Source organism: Alligator mississippiensis, chromosome 5, assembly GCF_030867095.1.
Source record: "Alligator mississippiensis isolate rAllMis1 chromosome 5, rAllMis1, whole genome shotgun sequence".
NCBI classification, from domain to species: Eukaryota; Metazoa; Chordata; order Crocodylia; family Alligatoridae; genus Alligator; species Alligator mississippiensis.
In genome coordinates this window covers 45,937,279-45,958,222 of record NC_081828.1, presented here as the reverse complement: position 1 = coordinate 45,958,222, position 20,944 = coordinate 45,937,279, and the positions used below count along the sequence as shown (strand labels likewise).

Here is a 20,944-nt window from a genome sequence, read left to right as displayed (position 1 = left end):
TCAGAGCACCATCCAGCCAACTCCCCTCCTGCAAAACTTATTATCATGGAGTATATGGGAGCACATTTAGCTTTTAAGTCACGCTGGCACAAGACAGATGAAGAACTCTGTCGACACAGCATGTCTTTTATCTTGCACAAGGCTATTCAGATTGACTTCTTCCAGAGTTACCTCTATCTGCTGGAGAAGCTTTCCCTGGGTGAGTAACATGAGTGAGCATGTCCAGTTCTGAAGGCATTGTGCAAGATGCCAGAATACAAACAAATTATAGTAAATAATTGCTTTGTGAAGTCCTATCAGAGATACTGAAGAGCTATATAAATCCCAGAGTCAGTTTTATTCTTCAGCATCCATTGACGTGGCACAGTTTATTATACATCAGTGCCATAATGGCAGCACAGAGTGGTCAGATGGATGGAGGAGATAAATTTAGGTTTCAGGTTCTACCTTTTTTTGCTACCCTTAAAAATGTATTGAGCTGCTTGCTAGGAGTTCAATGGTGAACAGCTGTATTAGGAGCATGAGGCCTTGCTTTCTGGCTCTCTGATGTCCCAATTTGTTGTCTTTCAATAAATCAATAGCTTGTACATAAGTGATTCTTCTGAGGGTGCAAAAGTGCTGAAGAAAGATGCAGGTAATTTTTTCACCTACATTCTGTAATCACAAATCTCTTCAGTAAGTCATGTAGTACAGTTATTGACTTAATCTGAAAATACTTATGAAAGTGTTCATTTGTGGCCAAATTCCAGTGGGGAGCTGCTGGATACTGAGTCATGTAGGCAGAGAAATAGGATTTAAAGGCCTATTGAAAACCTGGTTCTGACTTCTCACAAGCCACAAATCTTCCCAGAACAAAACATCAAAAAGAAACCAGGTATTGTTTTGGACAGTCACTTTCCTGATTGCATTCTGCTGAGTATACTGAATGTTAGAACCATAGGACCTAGAGATGGAAAGAAGCTGTTAGGTCACATCTTGTCTGCCATGCTGGCCAGATTGTTCAATACAGGATAATTTTGAAGGCTTTGTTCACATTCAGAGAAACTTTTAGGGCAGTAGATCACATTAGCAATTGCTATTGGTACCAGTGCAAATTTTGCTGAAGATCCAGGGATTTAAATATCTCTTACAGAATGGAACAAATTTTGTGCTTTGCAGCATTTCAATAAAAATGCAAAGAACATTTGACGCTATCTGAAGGCTACCATGGAAGGTAAATTCTCTCCAACCCAGTTACTGTGAAAAGGGGGTCAAAAGAAGGAAAGAAAGAAAGATTTTCTTAGTTATTGACTTCCATAATCCCCAGAAGTTCATGAAAATGTTAGCACCTTAATTTTAAGGCTCAACAAGGCTTTTAGGATTATCTTGTCTGACCTCTTGCATAACACAGGGCAGAGAATTCCACAACAAGTTGCTGCATCAAGCCTGTAACTTGGGGTCAGACAACAATGTATCTTTGGACAGGCAAAAGTGTATCAAATCCTGATGTAAGAGCTCCAAATGACTATGAATCCACCAGGCTGAGTGTCTCAAACAACAACATGGTAAGTTGTTCCAAGGGTTCACCCACTATCTCTGTTAAAAAAACGGAGATAGTGTTTAAGGGTATTTTTGGTCCAAATCTATCCAAGCTTTAACTTCTAGGCACTGGGTCTTGTTATGTCTTGGTCTGATAGATAGCTTGACCTCGCCTACATACTTAAAGGCTATAAACAAGTTATGTCTTTTTTCTTTTACATCTTATTCTCTCATTCTCAGGCAGATCCTGAATCATTCCTTCTCTACAACCTTTGCACTGCATGAGTGTCTTGTCAGCATGTCCAGTTTAGTAACTGCCCCTTGTTATGGTCTCTTATGTGTGGGGAGAAAGGGCAGTGATGTCAGTAAAATGGGGCAAGTCTAAATGTCCAGACAGCATTATCATTTCAAGTTTGGTTTCACTGGTGACACATAGGGGCACCCCCTGAGATTGGTGGTACACCCCCTGCAAAAACTGCCTCTGGCACTGCTGGCAGCACCTATGGGCAGTCACTGCTTGCCACCCCCCTCTTGCGCTGACACCGCCTTGATCACCACTGGCCGCCACTGCCACTGCTGGCGGCGTCTGTGGGTGGTTTTCGACCTCTGGTCAGTGCTTGCCACCCCTGCCCCTCCCACCCACCACTGACAGTGCTGAGGCTGCCTTTGGGAACTCACCTCTCACTGCTGCCATGCTCCCACTGCCAACAGCATTGCTGCAGCCTGTGAGAGTTTCCCGTACCCCCCCAGCCTCCAGGAGCATGCAGCATTCATGTTTAGTTTAGTGGGGAGCAGAAATGAATGAATTGGCAGGAAAGTAACAGTATCATATGTAGATTTTAGAAGGCTGAGTCACAACACCTGCAAAGGTTCGTTTCTTGGTGTATCCTCTTAATCCGTATAGTCACATAACAGAGCTAGGATCTTGATTCAGCAAGGCCATTATGATTGTATTTAAATCTAATCACAAGAAGATTCCATTAAGATCCAGGCTCAACCCAACATTGTTAAACTCCAAGGCTGTCATCCAGATATACTAGCCCCGCTAGCACTGAGCTATGAGTTCTATGCTAAGCTTCTCAGAAGTTACAGATGAGCTATGCACATCTGGTATCAAGGCCATTGAAATAAACATATCATTTTACAGACAAAGTAACATATTTTTCTTTATAAATACAATATGTGAGTGAATAAAAGCTTCAGTCTAGCAATGCATTTGTAAGTAAATGCTAACTTTAATTCCAAGAACAGTCTCATGGATTTCAGTGTAACTACTCAGATGCTGAAAATTATGCCTGTAGTGTACTTAAGTGTGTACTTCGTAACCGATGATGAAGTGAGATCTTTTGTAAAAAAACCCCCCAAAAAGTCCAGTCAATTTATATGGCTAAATATTTGGCTCCTGAGCTCCAGTATCAAATCCTGGGTTTGAATTATGGGGAAGCTTATGGGGGCTGAGCCCCCCCCATAAGAGACGAGAGCCCCCCTGTAAGATTTGAAAATCATAACCTGAGGGCTCTCTGATTTTATTAGGGCATCATGATGGGCAGCCCAATTTTTTTTTGTAGACCTCCACCAAGTCTCAAAGTGTAATTCAAACCCATGTCCATATCTAAACTCTTGTTCAATAGGGACAAAGTTCACCTTTATGTAAAACATGCCTTAAGTGTGAATTAACTGGTCCGTATGCCTTAGGCTGGCCCTGGATGTGGGATGAATTCTACCTTAGGGCTGCATCTACACAAGGCATTTACTGTGGAGTTGACTAATTAGCTCCATAGTAAATGTCTCTCATCTACATATGCAGTGTTATTAGGCAGTAGTAAACTAATTCACTCTGCAGCAAGATAGTACTTACAAATACAAGTACTATCCTGCTGCAGAGTTTTTTACTCTACAGAAACACATGTGTAGATGCTGGAGGAGCTGGCTGTGGCATGAGGGTGCTTCAGCGGTGGGGCTGCCTGCTGGCTAGCTCTGCACTGACATACTCCTGTGCTCCAGCCAGCCACTCTACAGCATGTTGTGCTGGGATGGAGCAGTGCCAGGCTGGCAGGTTGACTCCCAGAGCCCCCTGCCAGCTAGGGCTACCACAACCTGGTTCAACATGCTGTGTTCCTGGACACCTGTGTAAATGCAGCACCTGGGAATCAATGAACTCTAGTACAATAAGCGTCAGAGTTTATTGTTTCATGTCCTCAGTTGAAAAATGTGGTTTTAAATTGATGCATAAGGAATCAGCCAGAGGCTGCTTTCTATATGGGGTACTCAGCGGTATGGAACCCAATCAGTGCCTTGCAAAGTCACCTGGAGTGACAAAAACAAGTTCAAAATTGAACTCTTAAAATTATTTGCAACTTCCATTCCCACAAGCAATTTTGGATGAGTGAACCCCACAAATAAGAAATATGAGATATTATAACTGAGAACAAGGCTGAATTTGATCACCCTCATCGGGTGTTACCATTTCTCTAGTGGCTTTGATCAGGAGAAGGTTGCTTTGGAAACCTGAGAAACAAAACCCTGAGTTGACACACAAGAAAATCGTAGGGCTGACATTTTGGACTTTGCAGAGGAAAAGGGTTTAGGTAAGTGTTCATTGTCTGGCCCAGGGGACTGGCATTTGCCTCTAGGTCACTGCTTTGCATCCAAACCAAGTTTGTAGTGACTGAAAATTACTACCATCTGATGACTGTTCAGTAACCTTTACAAAATTAATTTCTGGTCTCAGTCTGCTTTCTAGTGGGTCCATCCTAAGTATTGCCTCTTAGAGTTCTTGCCAGCAGGTTCAACTAAAAGACCAAGAATGTACAGAAACATGCTATTTCTTGCTTTATTAAAAACATCTCTTAAAAGCAACTGCATGGCTTCATGGGAAGCCATTTACTTTTGAAAACTCTACGTGTGAGTAACTGCCATTAAAATCTGTCTGCAGCTATGGGGCATTGCATTCTAGCTTGGATACTGCGACCCATTTTATAAATACATTGCGATTAAAATTTGGATCAATAAATACGTTTCTTTTTTTCCTTTCCAGTCGGTAGTGAATAACAATGTGGCCTGATTGGAAACATGAGACTCTGTGTTTTCATATGTGGTTAGAGACTGAGGACTTATGTGAAATCATCCATGATTGAACTGGATGTTTTAACAGGACAGCCTGGTCCTTTAAGAGGTGGCAGAAAGCCTGAGTAGAGGCCCAGCTGTGGGTGAATAGCTACTCAAGGAGTACCTACAGGCAGTTAAAAACCCCAGAGGGAAAGCAGGGAGCTTGAGCTAGGGGAAAGGAACAGTCCACAAGCAGGAGAGGGACTGAAAGATAAGCATCATGCTAAGAAGGACCAGGGAGAGGGCCCTGCTTACTACCTGGAGAAGGGTCATCGGTTTGGTGTGTTAGTTTGTTTGTGTGAGCAAGAACTTTGTCTGCATTTCAAAAGGGCTGGAAGAGGCTTGGGCCGAAGTCAGGCTGCCAGGGGCAGCAGGCTCATTTACAGATGTATAAACCAACCCGCCAAATCCTACCATCTTGTTTATGGTGAGATAAACCAACAGGTGGCATGTAGCTGAGGACTCATGAAAAAACTAGGTCCTGACCACAGATCCCAGATTCCAAGTAGCATTGCTCTCTTGTGATATCTTGACAGGGGTGAAGTTTGAGTAGGGGAAGTTATTGCTGCTCTGAACAACAGTAATTTATACCACCTATGGCCCACAGCTCCCATTACTACAACACAAGCAGTCTGTTCACTTCACTCCCTTCCATCCAGCAGAACAGCATGAAATGCCATCTCTTGACAAGCCCAATAAAGCTCCCTGAGCAGATGTCAATAGAATCTTGTAAGCTGGCATCCAAGAGTCTGGAGGCTAGCCTCATACACGGGCTAGTCTACAGCATACAGAGACAGACAATGAAGCTTCTCAGGGCAAAAGGATATCACTTATAGAAGAAAAGAACAATGACCAATGGGTCCTTTTATTTCTCAGGGCCTGACAGTCACTGAAGTCAGGGTTTAAGACAGGACTGGTTGCTACTTCCTTGTTTTTCTTTCTTCAGTCAAATGTTTCTTTTGAGTATGTGAAAATAATCAGTGGAGTGTGTAAAACCCCTGGGTTTGACCCTTGCTGGGCTTAATGCTTGCTTGTGGTATATATTTCTCAGGCATAACATAAATGTGTAATGGATTAAAGCTTTAATAGTATCCTTTCAGCAGTTGACTTAAGCAGGTGATGACAAGAGGGGCTGGTAATGCTGCTTTTGTTGGATGAAGGAGATCCTTGGCATGTTGCTTATATGTAACCCAATAGCACTATTCTGTTCAGTGTGGTCTTTGGTGGTAATTATTTCCCATCCTACTTCCTCTGTCCCTCTCTCATTTACTGCTGTAATGTCACTCCTACGCTGAGGCTGGGCAGGCACTCATTCTGCATTCCCTGCTGAGCCTGCTGCCCTCAATAAATACATTCCATGTTTATGTTCAGGGCTTGTGGCCTGACTCTGCTCCTGTCTTTGGAGAGCATATGAGAGTGCCTGTTCACTAGCTGGTCAGGGGAAAGTATGGTACCTGGATAAAAATTACAGACAATAATTCCTTAGAAATGTAAAGGTGCAATAGAAGGCAAGGTCATAACAGTTACAAGCTGAACACATCATGTTTCTACCCTGTCATTTTATTTATTTATTCTATGGGGAGGTCTCTGTTTTCATTGTTGCCTATAATCCCTTACTGGAAAGGGATTTGGCACTTGTTCATTTCCACTTCCTCATTTGCACTAGAGATCTGCAGTGGAGCAGGTCACATACTGTAAAACAATGTCTGCAGATATTTCTTCCACAGCTGTTCCAGTGTTAGGTTTAGCTTTCCCTCCTTCTTGCTTGCTATTCATAGTCAGTCTTGTGATTTGGGTTTTTGATTACAGCAACATTCAAGAATGGCTGGTTGTCATTCAAGAACATGAACAAGAGCATGTGAGCATGAACAAGAGCATTTTCCATTGCTGTTTTCCAAACAAGCCTTTTTGGTGAATTTTTAGTAACTACTAAAAATATTCAGAAAGGCCAACAAACAAAGACTCAGGACATTTAATGAAAGAAAAGGGGAAATTAATCAGATACCAAATTGAGAATTCAAATTTCAGAAACAGCTGTGAACACATTATTCCTGTCATCAGCAAACCATGTAGCAACAATATAAAATGCTTCAAAATTGAACAAGGAAATCTAAAGTTCAAACCTGGGTGCATGAGAACTTTTAATTAGTCACTGACACTGATTACACCTTTTTTGATCTATGGCAGATAAAGGTTTACATCCTGATGCCCTCCAGCAGTGGTTCCTAATCATCACTGATCAATGAGTAAGGCTACAATTTTGGTACAGTAAGTTTTAGTGAATTTCATGGCAGAGGTCTGGAAAAAAGGTCACAGAATCATGTTTCCTGCATGCTTACAAGAGCTGGACAGTAGTTTCACTGATTGCATTTCTCTGCTACAATGCATTGCTTTATGGGCATGGTAGTTTGAAGAGCTAATGACTCCATTCTTTCTTATAGGCCAACATCTTTGACTGAACTGCCTCGCCCCTGATCCTATATGTTCTTCCATCTGACTGAGTGGCAAGGTGCATCATGCAAGTCAGAGGGCTTCTTCATTTTCACAGTCCCATTGATCCATGATTGCTTTGACATAATCATAGCCTTACCCATGAACAACAATACTGAGCCAGTTGTACTTTGCTCTCTGTCAACCTGAAGAAGTGTATATCTGTAGAAGCAAAATTTCTTATGTCCATAACCAGTATCAGGGGGTCTCAGGGGCCACTGATTGGGGTCACTGCTTTATTAATCACTTCTCTTGTGTCACACATGCTCACTAGGCATGGGCGACTGGTGCTGCCTTAGTCAGGGGGGGCACATGATGGGGATCTCCCCCTTGGCCAATCTTGCCAACCCCCCTCGGCCAATCTTGCCAACCCTGTGGCCGATTGTAAGATGGCTGATCATTGCAGCCACTTCTGAAAGTGGCTGCAGCCACTTCTGGGAGTGCCACAGTGCTCCACTCCTTGGTTGGCGCTTGCAGGGGGGGCACTGGTGCTCCTGCCTGCCCTGCCTACCTATCGCCTAAGTGGCAAGTGCGGCCAGTCAGGGGCTACACCGGCGCTCTCAGGGGTGCACGTGCACCCCCATGCATCCCCTACATGTTGCCACCACCACTAGGACCTAATCTTACAATTCACTCTGCAATTAACCTTTGCACCTATGCCAAACAGAAATACAATATTACAGAACAGTCATAGAATTCTTTACTTCAGGGGTGCTCAGCCTTCAGCCAAAGTGATTGTATCTGGCCCACAGGGCTCTCCCCAGGGCCAGGAATTTGGTGGTGGGGGAGTGTGGCCATTAATACAGCCACCCTGCCCCCTGCCAAATTCCTGAACCCCAGGCCCCATGCACTCTTTCCCCCCTGTGGGGTCAGGCCATGCTCCATCTCCTCCTCCTGCTCTGAGGCTGGGCCATGCCCCCTTTCCCCTGTGGGGCCAGGTTGGAGCCTGACCATGGCCCCTTTCCCCCAGGGGGCTGTGTTGGGGCTAGGTCATGCCCCTTTCCCCTCCCCCTGCGGCCAGGTTACAACCTGCCCCTAGATAGAGCTGCAGAGCTGGGCTCAGGCTGGACTGCTCCCTGCCAGGCTCCTTGTGGCTGGATGGTGGCCACTATGCTGGCCCTGGACACAGGATCAGAATTACTATCTGGCCCGCAGTTGGACCAGGCCAAGACTGCCAGAGAAAAAGGGCGAGCACAGTTGCTTTACTTAAATGTATCGATGGGACCATTTTACTCCTCTTCAGCTCACTCTTCACACATCTTTAAATGTTACATAACATCCAAGGCAGGAAGGAATGAAGCCCCCAGACTCTAAGACCTGAGCCTCATTATAGTTTAAAAAGTTACACGGCACACCCTTTAATACTACCCACAGCTTTACTGTGTAGCAGAGACTTCAGTGCTCAAATCTGCATAAATGCTTGCTCTAAAATATGAAACATGCATCTATAATGAAACCATCTGGGAATGTATTTCTGCAATTACCCAAACAAGGCCTACATCTGGACAGCATGAACATTCCCAAGAGATGCTGAGTTCCCTCAGCTTGAAATAACTGAAATATAGGTTAAGAGCTCTCATACCTTGCAGGAGTGAACCCCCAAGAAATATTCTCCTTTTTGTGAATCAGGATTTTACTAATTTCAGTATTACTGTAAATTCAAAGATCTTACAATCTTCCTTCCCCCCAGATAAAATAATCTAGTCATACAATGATGTGTATAATAATAATAATACTCATATTTTTTTCTATATGCAGTGAAACTTTATGCTTTAACCAGTAAAGTGATCAATGGGGAGATGCAGTTCTATGCCAGAGCCAAACATTTCTACCGAGATGTGCCAGCAACAGAAGAGGGCATGATGGGAGATTACATCGAGCTGTCCAATATAGACATTGAATCCTCCAGGGAATTTCTTAGAAAGTTTGTTGGGGTGAGTCATCCAATCCTATCTTTTGCAAGAAGCAATCCATGTCACAATTTACATGGATTGCCCCATGTCTTTCTTAGGACTTGATCCTGCCAAGATGACCACGTGGTTTCCTGCCCTTGCACAGAGCCCCAGACTTCCATATGGAGGTGCAGGCTTACTTCTCCTTGTAGGATTAGCTTGTGGTATACAGAAAATACCACTGGCTTTGGTGGGAGTTTTGCTTCCGTACATACTATGGTATCAGGCCCATTCTGATTGGGAAAGCAGAAAATGATAGGCCTGATCAAGCTAATGGTCCTTCTAGACTCATGTCATGCCTGCTTTTTGCGATCCCATTTCTAAACATTTCTGAGGAAGGTGTAAGAAACCCTAAGTTAGGCAAATACAGAGTAACCTGCTCAGAATTAAACTTTCCTAACCTTAATCATTTAGAACCCATTTGTACTGGTATTTAGACAATGTGGATAAGTACCTAGTATGGTTTTAAACAGAAGTCAATTTAGTACTTTTAAATCATTATAGTTTTGGTGAGAAGCTGTATGATCTATATGATTGCTCATAACCTTGTAAGACAGAAACTCCTATGCTGTAATTCCTGCTTTACCAAGGATTTGCTGAATGGATTCGGAGGAATCACACGATCTCAATGGGCCAAATGCTAGATTTTACTTCACCCTATGCAAACTTGTTGAAATCAGGCATTATTGAGAGCACTGTCTCTTTGTTCCTGCATCTGTAATAAAAAGGTAACATCATATTCATTCTTATCTCCAAGGATGTCATGGAAAAAATTAGTCAATGTCTGTACAATGCTTGAAAAAAGTGCCAACATGATTGCTTTTTCTTCAAAGAGACTAGAAGCGCTGCCAAGAAGGGGATGTTCACAAGAGCTTAAATTTATTCATGTGCCTAGAGCCAGCCGAAAGCTTGCCCATCACTGAAATCCCAATTAAGCCCTGCTATAAGGATGTAAGTGAGACTCAAGTAGTACATAATCCTATGCTGGTCCTTTCTGGACACAGTACAGATTCACAGGTTTCTGAGCAGCAAGCTGATATCACACTGTTAATTGCTGTTCTCTCTGAAACTTGAAACAGAAAGTAAGGTCTGTGTCAGTGCTTCTACATGGCAAAGAGAAATCATATCCAATGCATGAGACAAATTGACAGCTACAAAATATTGAAGATCAGAGTTCTTATTTCTATTTTTAACCCAGTCTCTTTGACACACTTTTCCCACAGAACATTATGTGATTATCAGAACATTGATTATCATCAGTGACATCCTGATAGAACCAAGACAAAAAGAAATGGGAACATTCAGGGTTTGTTAATTCTGATCAGGTCTGGATGAACCTATTCTCTGTTCATGTGCGGTTCACTAATTATGTTGGTTATTGCATGCAGGTTTATACTTTTTTTCTAATTACTGCAAAGTGAATTGAACCCACACAGATACAAAATCATTTATTTGGTATGTATATGCCTTTAATGCAGAGTTTCGGGGGGTTTTTCAACAGAATTTGAAGTTGAAAAGTTTTGTTTTGGGTCAACCTCAAATATTTTCTTTAATCTAAGATAAAGTATCTTAAGGATGTCCCATTTCCTCCACCCACCCCCCATTTAAATGAAGAGTTAAAAAGTTAAGTTGAAAGAGTTAAAAATGAAATATCTGGCAGCAGGGCAGGGTGGCAGTGTTAACTGTCACTGCTCCCCCACCTACCATTTGGGCATTTGGCATTTGGGCATTTAAACATTTTTTTCCTACTTTTTAGTCAACATTTTTCACCAAATTCAACCTGATTTGACACACAGGTTTGATCTCCAGCAAACTCAATTTTTTGGCAAAATTTGCAATCACAAAAATAATCTAACCTTGGCTCTACTGAAGTTATTCTTCTGAACTTAGCCTATATCAACTGAGGGCTGCCACACTTGGAAATAAACCTCAAGCGATTGTGTCCACAGCAACATTGCATTCCCCTGAATGTGGCACTGAGACTTATGGGGGAACATTCCATGATTTCTAATGCAATAAGAACCATGATTCTTTCCCAGTGAACTATAGCAGAACATGTCCTGTCCAGGCACATGGAGGAAATTATGGGGAAGTGCTGGAAGACAACCAACTCATTTATGTTTTAGCCTATAACTTCCTTGTCAGACCAGCCCACTCAAATTAAAAGCATTTCTATGCTTGAATTAAGGAGTTTTGTATGTGAACTGTGCTCAAATTAGGGGAAACGCTTGAGTTAAGATATCAGTTAACTTTGAAGTGAGGACAAGCTCCAAGTTGTCCTTGGTTTGACTTGCTCTTAAAAGTATTATTGGCATAACCATATCAGGAAGGGGTATTTTTGGCTATATCAGTAAAAACCATAATGTAGTTGCAATTATATTGGGGGTAACACTTTTGTCAGAATTTGTTGGCAGTAAAAAAAATTATTTCATTTCAGTGTCCTTGATGAGCAACATTTCCTCACCCACAAATACTGAGACCAAGGATTTAAAAGGGTGGTCACCAACCAGTGGATCTTGATCCACCGATAGATCTTGGAACCTCTTGCGGTAGAACTCAGAGCCTCTTGGAGTCAATCCTAGGCTGGGGTGGGGGGGTTGAGTGCCTGCATGCATGCATGCATGCGCCCCAGCCCAGGAGGTCAGTCTGTTGGGGAGGGAGGGGGTGGGGCTAGATTGAGGCCCCTGTGATGAGGGACAGTGCTGCAGAGGCAGGGGTAACTTGAGTGGGGCCTTTGCTGGGTGGAACTTACCTGCTGGGGAGGTGAACCCCAAATAATGTTTTCTCCCTCCATCCCTCGATCTGCCCCTGCCTTCCTTCCCCACAGACTTACCTGCGGCCGGGGGGGGGGGGGGGGAGGGGTTGACGGGGGTGGCAGCAGCAGCACACGGTAGATCTTAGGTTGCTTTTAAATGCCAAAGGTGATCTCTCACTTAAAAAGGGTGGAGACCACTGATTTAAAACAATGGGAACATTATTTGGAAAAAAGAAAGAGAGAGAGAGAGAAAGGACATGCATAATTAGCTAAGGAAAACCAACACTCTATAAGTTAACTATATTAGGTGACACTTCTTCCCTGCCCCAGGGTATCTTGGCAAAACTCCTAACCTAAGTCCTCCCCTTACAGTTGTGAGTGACAGATGAGTCAGTGAGCCAACCCTCCCTTCCTCTCCTTGCTTAAGTCCTACTCACAGTTCATTGTCCACAGTTGGCAGAGTCCAGCATTTTGGCAGGTCCATTTCTCACCTGCCAGGGCTGTGTGCTCCAGTGCTTCTACCACTTACTCTTACTGAAGTGACTGCATCGCTGGAGCGGGTAGAGAGGTCCTTAGTTTCCCTCAATTAGGCTGCTGCACTTTGCAGCTTCAGCCCAAGAAATCTCAATTTTGTTTGCCACTTCAACACTGCCTTCATGCCATTTCACCTCTGAAGCTGCCTCTGTACTATCTCAGTCTTCAAAGATTGAGAAAAACCTCACAGTCCTTGCCAGACAGAATAAGGTTCAGGAGGTATGCACTGCCCCCCCTCCCCCACGGCTCTTCTGCCCCACTATTCTGCAGTGCAGCCACATTCATCCAATTGCAGACATAGCATTTTACTATTCCTGGATTCAAAACAATGGTATTTTAACAGAAACACTCCAAACTACCATGTAACAGAAGTGCAAATGGGACCTGGCCCACAGCCCTTTTTCCTCCTTCGCATGTGGCTATAAAAAAGAGGCCCTCAGCTGTGTCCATTTAGACTTCTCAGGTAGCTCTGAGCCTTGTTTTCTCATGTTCAATGGTATCATCAGTGAGCTTCCTTCTTTTTTATGGCTTCAGGCCCTACAGCCTGTACTGACCTAATTGGTATATGATTTATCCTTGTCTTGCTTATTTTACTACCTTGGCCTGGGACAAACTATCCTGGTAAAAGTTCTTTTATGTCAGGATAACTGGATAAATTGTGCCTCTTCAATTATTCCTGCATAGTTAAACCAGCAAAACTTTAAAGTGTAGATAGGTCTTAACTGCAGGGCAGGATGGCTGTATACATGGGATATATTAATCCTCAATGTTAGAAAGTTCAGAGCATCTTGAATTGGAGCAGTGAAAAACAATGTAGTGAAAGACCTACTAGGTCACCTAGCACATTCTCCAAGGATGAATGAAAGAAGCTCAAATCCAGAAGAGACAACAGGTCTTGAACAGTTTTGCAATAGATTTTGCTTGGCCAGCCTGAACATCTTGAAGCCACAGTATGTACGCCCCTCCAGGCTTTCTGCATCTGGAATGTCTGAATACACTGTTAATGTGCATTCATAGGCTCATTTGTAAGGTATCTGTGATGCCTAATTTGTGGGCTCAGGTGTGCATGAGATGTGAATAGGAGGAGCTAATTTCTTGGCAGTAGGCCCGAGCTTGTCTCAGAGACCATATGAACATAGTCATAGCTGTTATATTGGTTATAATTGCAGCATAGCTTAGGAAACACTTCAAATAGGGCTAGCTAAACCAGCCATTACAAATATTGGTAATAACATTCTTCCTTTTACGTTACAGGTAAGATTATCTCTTACCAGACACCTGTAGCCTCTAGTGTTTGCATTTTTGTGTTGATTTGCTCTTATGTATAACACAGCCTTCTTTTAATACCCTAAGAGGGCAAGGGGGAAGGATACTTTGTGTCCAAAAGCTTGTCTAATACTTCTCCAAACTATACAAATAAAACCCGTGGGTGACTGTAGATGTGCAGGAACACTGCTCCAAAGTGCTGTAATTACAGCGTGTCAGAGCAGCCTCCATGTTTCATGTATTCAGCATCCCTGCACTTCAAAACAGTGGCAGGGGCACTTTAACTAAAGTTTGTCAAATGAGCTTTAGTTAAAGTGCCTCTGCTGCCATTTTGAAGCGTGGGACCCTGAATACACAAGACACTGTGGGTGCTTTAATTAGAGCAGATCTAAGAGATGCTTTAATTAAAACACCCCACCCCCAGAGCGTGTGTAAAGATGCCCCTTGTTTGAGGCTAAGATGTGAGATCTGTTGGGTGGGGGGTTGTAGCATTTGACTGCTGTGCTGCTGTGCCCTACACAAGGGCATACGGCACCTGAAGTCTCATGAGGTACTAGGGTGCTATTTTGATTTGATTGAAATGTTTTCCTTTAAAAATATGCTATTTTCCAACCAGCTCTACCTCCAGCTTTTCACTGTTGCCCCCAAGGCAGTTCTAACCTCTTCCTTCTGCTGAATTGCCATGGAAATTCATCTCAGAGTGGACTGAGTCAGCTCCTTGCCTGGGTTGGCAAGGATGATTCCGCCTCACAAATGATTCCTTATAAAAGCACAAACTTGTCCTGAGTCGATACTACGAGCTCCTAGTAGATAGCATATGAATGAATAATAATGGTTAATGTTCTTGGCTAATTAGGACTGTTTTTGAACAGGCACTCTCCAGAGGCAGCTGGAGATGGGGACTCATGCACTTTTGGAAACAAGGAGAGATTAATCTCCCTAGTTGTACAGACTGAAACCAGTAGAGTGGCTAGTGGCAAGTGAGATCTTTCTGTGCCCTTGTATACATTCAGCAGTTACTACACATAACTAGAAGCATGCCAGGATATTTATAGCAATGATCTATCATTTGACTATCATTTGACCTTAATAATTTGCTGAATTAATCATCGAAGAAGTGCCAAGGAAGCAATGATATACAGACCTCTGACATGATCTATTTTCAGCTATGTTGGAGTGGGTTATCTAATAAGTAGAAAAAGCCAAATTCTTCCTGAATGTATCTCCTCCACAAGCAGTGATTTTGCAGCAAAGAAGGTAGCCCATAGCTTTCATATCAACCCTCAGTTAAATGGAACAGAGAAGGTGTTTATATTTGCCCTTAATGTGTTTTCTTTAACAGATAAATTAGGCTGGGGAAGCTCCAAACACACAGTTGATGCCTGTACAATGTTAAAATTCCTGTTTTACAACTGAGCAGCAGGCTCCTAAGAGCCTTTTTATAGCTAGATTAGAAGTTCCTGCTAAAGTTAAGGGTGAGATATAACTTCCATTATAAAGATCCTTTTTCAGTGGCTCATTATTTTCTCATAAAATTTCCTTAGGGGCTGCAATTTTTCATGCCTGATCTCTGTACTGAGAATTATTTTTTTAATGCCTGGAAAAATAATCCATTTGGCTTCGATCTAAATTTTAGTTCTGTTGAGCTCAAGCATGCCTATATTGACTTCATTCAGACACAGCTCCTTTGGAACATCTCACTGAGATCTAAAGAGCATGGTCTTTTGGAATACCAGCTCTTCAAAGACAGTTCTCAGGTTGGGGACTCAGTGCATGCTGTTTTCTTCGTTAAGACTTAGTTGTATTTAGTCAGTGGGGCATTAGTCTAGCTTTGTGACTAGTTGGTTTGGGTTGATGTGCAGAGGTGAACAGCTGGCAACTGAATTTACAAGGATTCTACAAGATAGGTGAACTTTCTAGGAAGACGAGGAACTTGGAAGAAGATTATGCTGATCTTTGTGTTGGGCAAAAGGCTGCTATTAAGAGTGTTTTGGGCATACATTTTTAAATTGTCATGTTTATATGGGTATATTCTAGAAATTTGGAGGGAAATCCAGTAGAAATCATATAAAGGACTTTTCTAGTTTAAAATGTATTTCATAGATAATAGTAAACATTTATAGAGCACCTTTCAATCCAAAACACTGTAAACTACATACAGTGCTAGCTCTGGACTTTACAGGGACCTTGTCGGAGGCTAAGGCCAGGGTCTTTCCTCTTGTCCATTCACGTGCTGAATGACTTTCACTGGTATTCTGTAGATATGACCCAATTTAATGCAGTGGGGCCCTGTATAGGCCCCAGAAAACTGCCCTGGTTGCTTTCTCCGGTATCTTCTCTGCATGTATATTGGAGTTACTTTCCTCACTATTGACATGGGTCCACTCTGGAATGGAATTTGGCAGCTGCTAAGAGATGAGCACAGGTCTATGACTCAGGAGGTTCTGAGCTCCATACATTTCTTAGTAACTGTTGTAATATTTTTCACTTTTCACATATTAATGTCTCACTGTATTTCTATGATAAGCCAGGGGTGCTCAATCTCTGGTCCACAGGCCAGATGCAGTCCTCAGGGCCATTGCTGTGGGGCTCCTCACAGGCTGTGAAATTTGGTGGTGTGGGAGCAGTGACAGTTAACACTGCCACCCTGCTCTGCTGCCAAATCTCCAAACCCCAAGCCCCATGGGGCCAACTGGAGTCAAGCAGCTCTCCCTTCCCCCTGCGTCTGGATCTGGGATGGGCCATATCCCTTTACCCTCTCCTTCCCTATGACCCCTAGCTAGATTGGGGGTGAGCCATGCCCCCTTCCCTCCCCTTCTCCTGCCAGGCCAGATTGGGGTGGGGCCATGGCCTCTACCCCAGCATGGTGCTGGGCTGGGGCTGGGTCATGCCCTCCCCCTCATGCAGCTAAATGGTGCCTACTGCACCCATCCTGTGGTGCCAGATCAGGACCATGGGATCTGACCCATGTATGCACTAGGCATTGTCCATCTGGACCAGTGGGGAAAAAGGCTGAAAGGTTCAGCCAAACTGGAGAATGTGGGAGACAATAGGTACCCCACCCTGAATATTTTACTATCCTGTCAATGGTCTTTGCAGTCAGAATTGTGTTAGCTAACTCAGTTCTTCACAATCATGCCTGGATTAAATAAAATGTTGTTAGCCAAAGCTTTATTGTTAGTTCAGGGCCTCTTCCCCCAAAATGCTTTGAACTCACAGTAAATTCTATCCAGGAAATTTAACAGTAGTTGAACTATTGAGACCCTTGTATTAATTGCTGTGTCATGACCTCAGCACTAAGGGCAAGTCATAGCAAAAAGACTGAAGGATGATATACAAGCATTACTGAAGCTTGTTCAGAATAAGATAAGAAAGATGTGTGGATGGCTCCAGAGTTTGCCCACCATTTGGGATGCTCGATAAGATAAGGAGAGAAATGCATAGAATACAAGAAGGTTCCAGACTCAGTAAACAAATGAAGTGTAAATATGGGTATGTTAGAGCACACACTGAGCTTGCCCCCCTCCACCATTTTGCTGCAGCTGTACAGCACACCATTCCTTGGACAGATAATGTATAACTCCATGCCTTGCTGATTGGCTGTGGTCCTTACATGGTCCTAACTAATGAACTAATTGAGCTGGGTTGGCTGGTCTCCAGAGCTTGTCTTAAAAGCATCAAAGAGTCAGCAATGCTATAATGGAAACAAGTACCTTAAAGAGCCATTCCAAATTAAGAAAATTGAGTTTAGTACAAATTGAATAAGTCCTTTCTTTTTACCCTTTAACCTTTCTATAATATCTTACATGCCAAATCATCTAAATTTGGACAATCTATGAAGCTCACTGCTTTTGGAGATCAGAGTTAAAAATGTGGATGGATGATCTGATGGTTGGTAATACTGTTTTTAGTTTTACACATGAAATGTAATCCAATCTTGCGCATCAGACTCCAATCTTGTGTATCCTGTCATAGGATTTCAGAAAGAGATAGGAGAGACTGCCTATCACTGCTGATGCTGACTATGTTGATCCCATAGGGCATTGCCAAACTGACAACGTGCATAAGGAGGAGTTTCCTTGTCAGAATAAAATGTTTGCTAATCATGGGACACATCTACATGTGTGGTGAACTGTGCAGTTGTTACTGCACAGTCATTTAGTACTTGCATAAGTACTAAATGACTGTGCAGTAACGGATGTTACTACGTAGTAACATCGCTGCAGTTTTTTCCCAACACTATGGCACAGTGGCAATGAGCTACTGAAAAGTAGCTCATTGCTACTGTGCGATAGCATTGCATCACAGTTAGTGCCTGGCAACACTTCTGCATGATAGCAATGAGCTCGTTGGTACTATGCCATTGTGTCTCATGTAAATGGGCTCCTGGAGGCCAAGTACTAGACTTCAAGGATGAAAAGCCTAAACTGCTTAGTAATTCCTTAGGTCATTCAGGTGGTGTTAGACCTACCTTTCAATTAGTTTTTTTTATGCTTTACAGGGACCTGGGAAAGCTGGCACTGACTGTGCCTTAGACTGCGGGTCTGGGATTGGCCGGGTCAGTAAGCATGTCCTTTTGCCAGTTTTCAAGAGTGTGGATCTGGTAGATATGATGGAGAATTTCTTGGATGCAGCCCAGAACTATCTGCAGAGAGAAGGAGACAAAGTAGAGATGTACTATTGCTACAGTCTCCAGGAATTCACACCAGCCCCCCAAAGATACGATGTCATCTGGATTCAGTGGGTTTCAGGTTAGTTCAACATTAGCCATATATCTGTGAATACATATCCATAATTCACAGCTATATTGCATTAAAATGCATCTTCTAAGAATGTTGTGGTTGCAAATTATGCAAAATGTGGAAATTCTAGATTTAAAAGTGCCTCTTCTTGGGTTTCCAAAGAAGGTGACATTTAGAGCACAGGAAAGAGATTTTTCCTTTTGGGACTATGCCCTGGCATGCCAGAAGCTCTCAGTTGCCAAGAGAGGTAATTGCTGGGAAAGGACTCTTTAGTTCTGCAGCCCTGGACTGAGGCATGCGTGCTCAGTAAATTTGGGGATGGCACCTGCTTGGTTGGCCATCATATGGAAGCTCTTTGAGGATGGAGTATGCTCCATGCAAATGAACTCTTTAGAGAATTTAGTTGCTAAACAAATTTCTGCTGAGGATGTTAAAAATGAGATCTTTCAAAAACTTTTCCCTTATATACATCATCCAGTTACCCCTGTACTGTGTCCCATAACTTGTACTTGTCTAAACCATATCTTCTAGTCTTGATTGAATTACACCATGAAATGGAGAATCTGCCATTTCCTTTGGGCAGCTGTTTCAATGGTTTATTACTCTTATTGCTAAAAATTTGTAGCTTATTTCCAGTTTGAATTTATCCCACTTCTATTTCTAGCCACTGATTCTTGTTTTGCCTTTTGCTGCTAGAAGAAAAATCCCTTTAATATGCAGTACTTTTGCATTGTGGAGGCAGTTGTAATTAGTAGAAATGGGAATCCATTACTTCTGTTGACTTGAATCCATGTTTATTACTATGTAGAGGTCTAAATACGGACTTAAGTCTGAAGGCATGTACTTGAGCGATTTTAACAGTGTTTTACAGCAAGGGGTGTGGCAGCAACAGGAATAGACTACAGTAAACTATAAATAATTCCAGTCCTCTGTTCTAATGATTAGAATCACTTACCTCAATGAATAGATTATGAAAAAGCAGATAATCAAGACCTAGCTCAGCTAGGATCAGCCAGGTCCTGTCTAAATAGTTAACCGTGACATTTTCTGTCTCTTTGCTTCTAGGAAATCTGACAGATAGAGATCTTCTGGAGTTTCTTATCCGGTGCCAAAATGGCTTGAAGGATAATGGTGTTATCATACTCAAGGACAATGTGGCCCGAGAGGGCTGTATCCTGGACCCTCTGGACAGCAGTTTGATCCGAAACCTAAACATCCTCCGGAGCCTCATTGAAAAGAGTGGACTCATCATCTTGCAGGAGGAGAAGCAAGAGGGCTTCCCTGAGCAGTGTGTCCCTGTCTGGATGATGGCCATGCAAAAAGACCTCAGCCATTCCTGGGGTGGGCTCAGGGAAGCCTGAAATATGACCAAAACTTGGGACTTACAATGAGAAAGGAAGAAGAGGAAGTATCTACTAACACTTTGTTAACAGTGCACCACTAACTGGAGTAGTTTGTCTCAGTGTGATCAGTAGAGTAACTGCACCTGAGTCAGGACATCAAGGCATTATATTATATCCTCTCTCAAAAGCCCTCCTCTCTGCAAAATGACTACCTTAGTTAACCGGATAGGCATGAGAAAAAACTCATCTATTAGCAAATAAGTAATCCAGGAGTTTTCAAAGAAATTAAGTAATTTTCAGGATCCTAATTTGAGATAGTGCAAAGAACCCTCAGGGTGGATGCTCAGCACTTCATGAAAATTAGTGACCTTTAAGATTAAGATGCCTGAATTTGGAATACAAACTATTTTATCCCTGAAAATTTGGGTCTAAATTTTGGCTTGTGTTCCTAATGATATCTTAAAATGATTTAAATTGAAAAATTAAGGCAAGTCTCATGTTTGTTTTCAGTTACACTGCTTGTTTGTATATTTTTTTGTGCATTTAAATCAGTTAATACAGCACATCTTGTTAGTTTCACTTATTCCATTAATGAGTTTCACTTCCTGGATCCCCTGCTCTAGAATGATACTGCTATATTATGATTCTTAATGTTCCATGGGGAAATTTAAATAAAAAAATATACATGTTCACACTGAAATGTTGTGAAAATCTTTCTGTGCATATTAAGTTGCAGAAAATAGTCTTCTAAAAACAAAAATCTAATGTTCACAGCAGAAACCACTTGAAAGAGCCTCTTTACCATTCATACCGCCATAAATGTATTTCTTTCCCACATTCAAAACAAGTCTGCCACCATATGCAGAGCTAATGGGATTTCATGGAGTGTTAACAGTGAGACTATGAGATGAACTAATACAATATTGCATTAATTAACAGTCATAAAACTGTGGCGAGTGTTAGTGTAAACCAAAGCATCTATGATTTATGTGTAAATGGCAGATGGCTTAGCTTGGGTTTGATGTTATTAGCACTCACACATGCCCTCACCATAAGGCTATGCAATCTTGCTCCATTCACACACACTCAAATAGAGCTGTGTGAGGAATGATCTATTTCATGAAGGATTCCAAGGGTTCAAAACGTTGCTTTATTCAGAATGAGAACAAAAAATATTGTAGATATTCTCTAGGAAGCAAAACTTCAAAATCAGCTTGATTAAAATGTTTTGTTTTG

General features: G+C 42.4%; 1 protein-coding gene across 1 annotated transcript; it reads left to right on the top strand.

Annotated features, from left to right (window-relative positions):
• On the top strand, nt 1–20,522 carry NTMT2 (N-terminal Xaa-Pro-Lys N-methyltransferase 2). Its single transcript, XM_006276128.2, has 4 exons — nt 1–199; nt 8,875–9,050; nt 18,125–18,374; nt 19,431–20,522. Exons 1-4 carry the CDS (start codon nt 46–48, stop codon nt 19,724–19,726), a joined length of 876 nt encoding a protein of 291 aa, XP_006276190.1. The 5' UTR covers nt 1–45; the 3' UTR covers nt 19,727–20,522.
• The last annotated feature ends 422 nt before the right edge of the window (nt 20,523–20,944 follow it).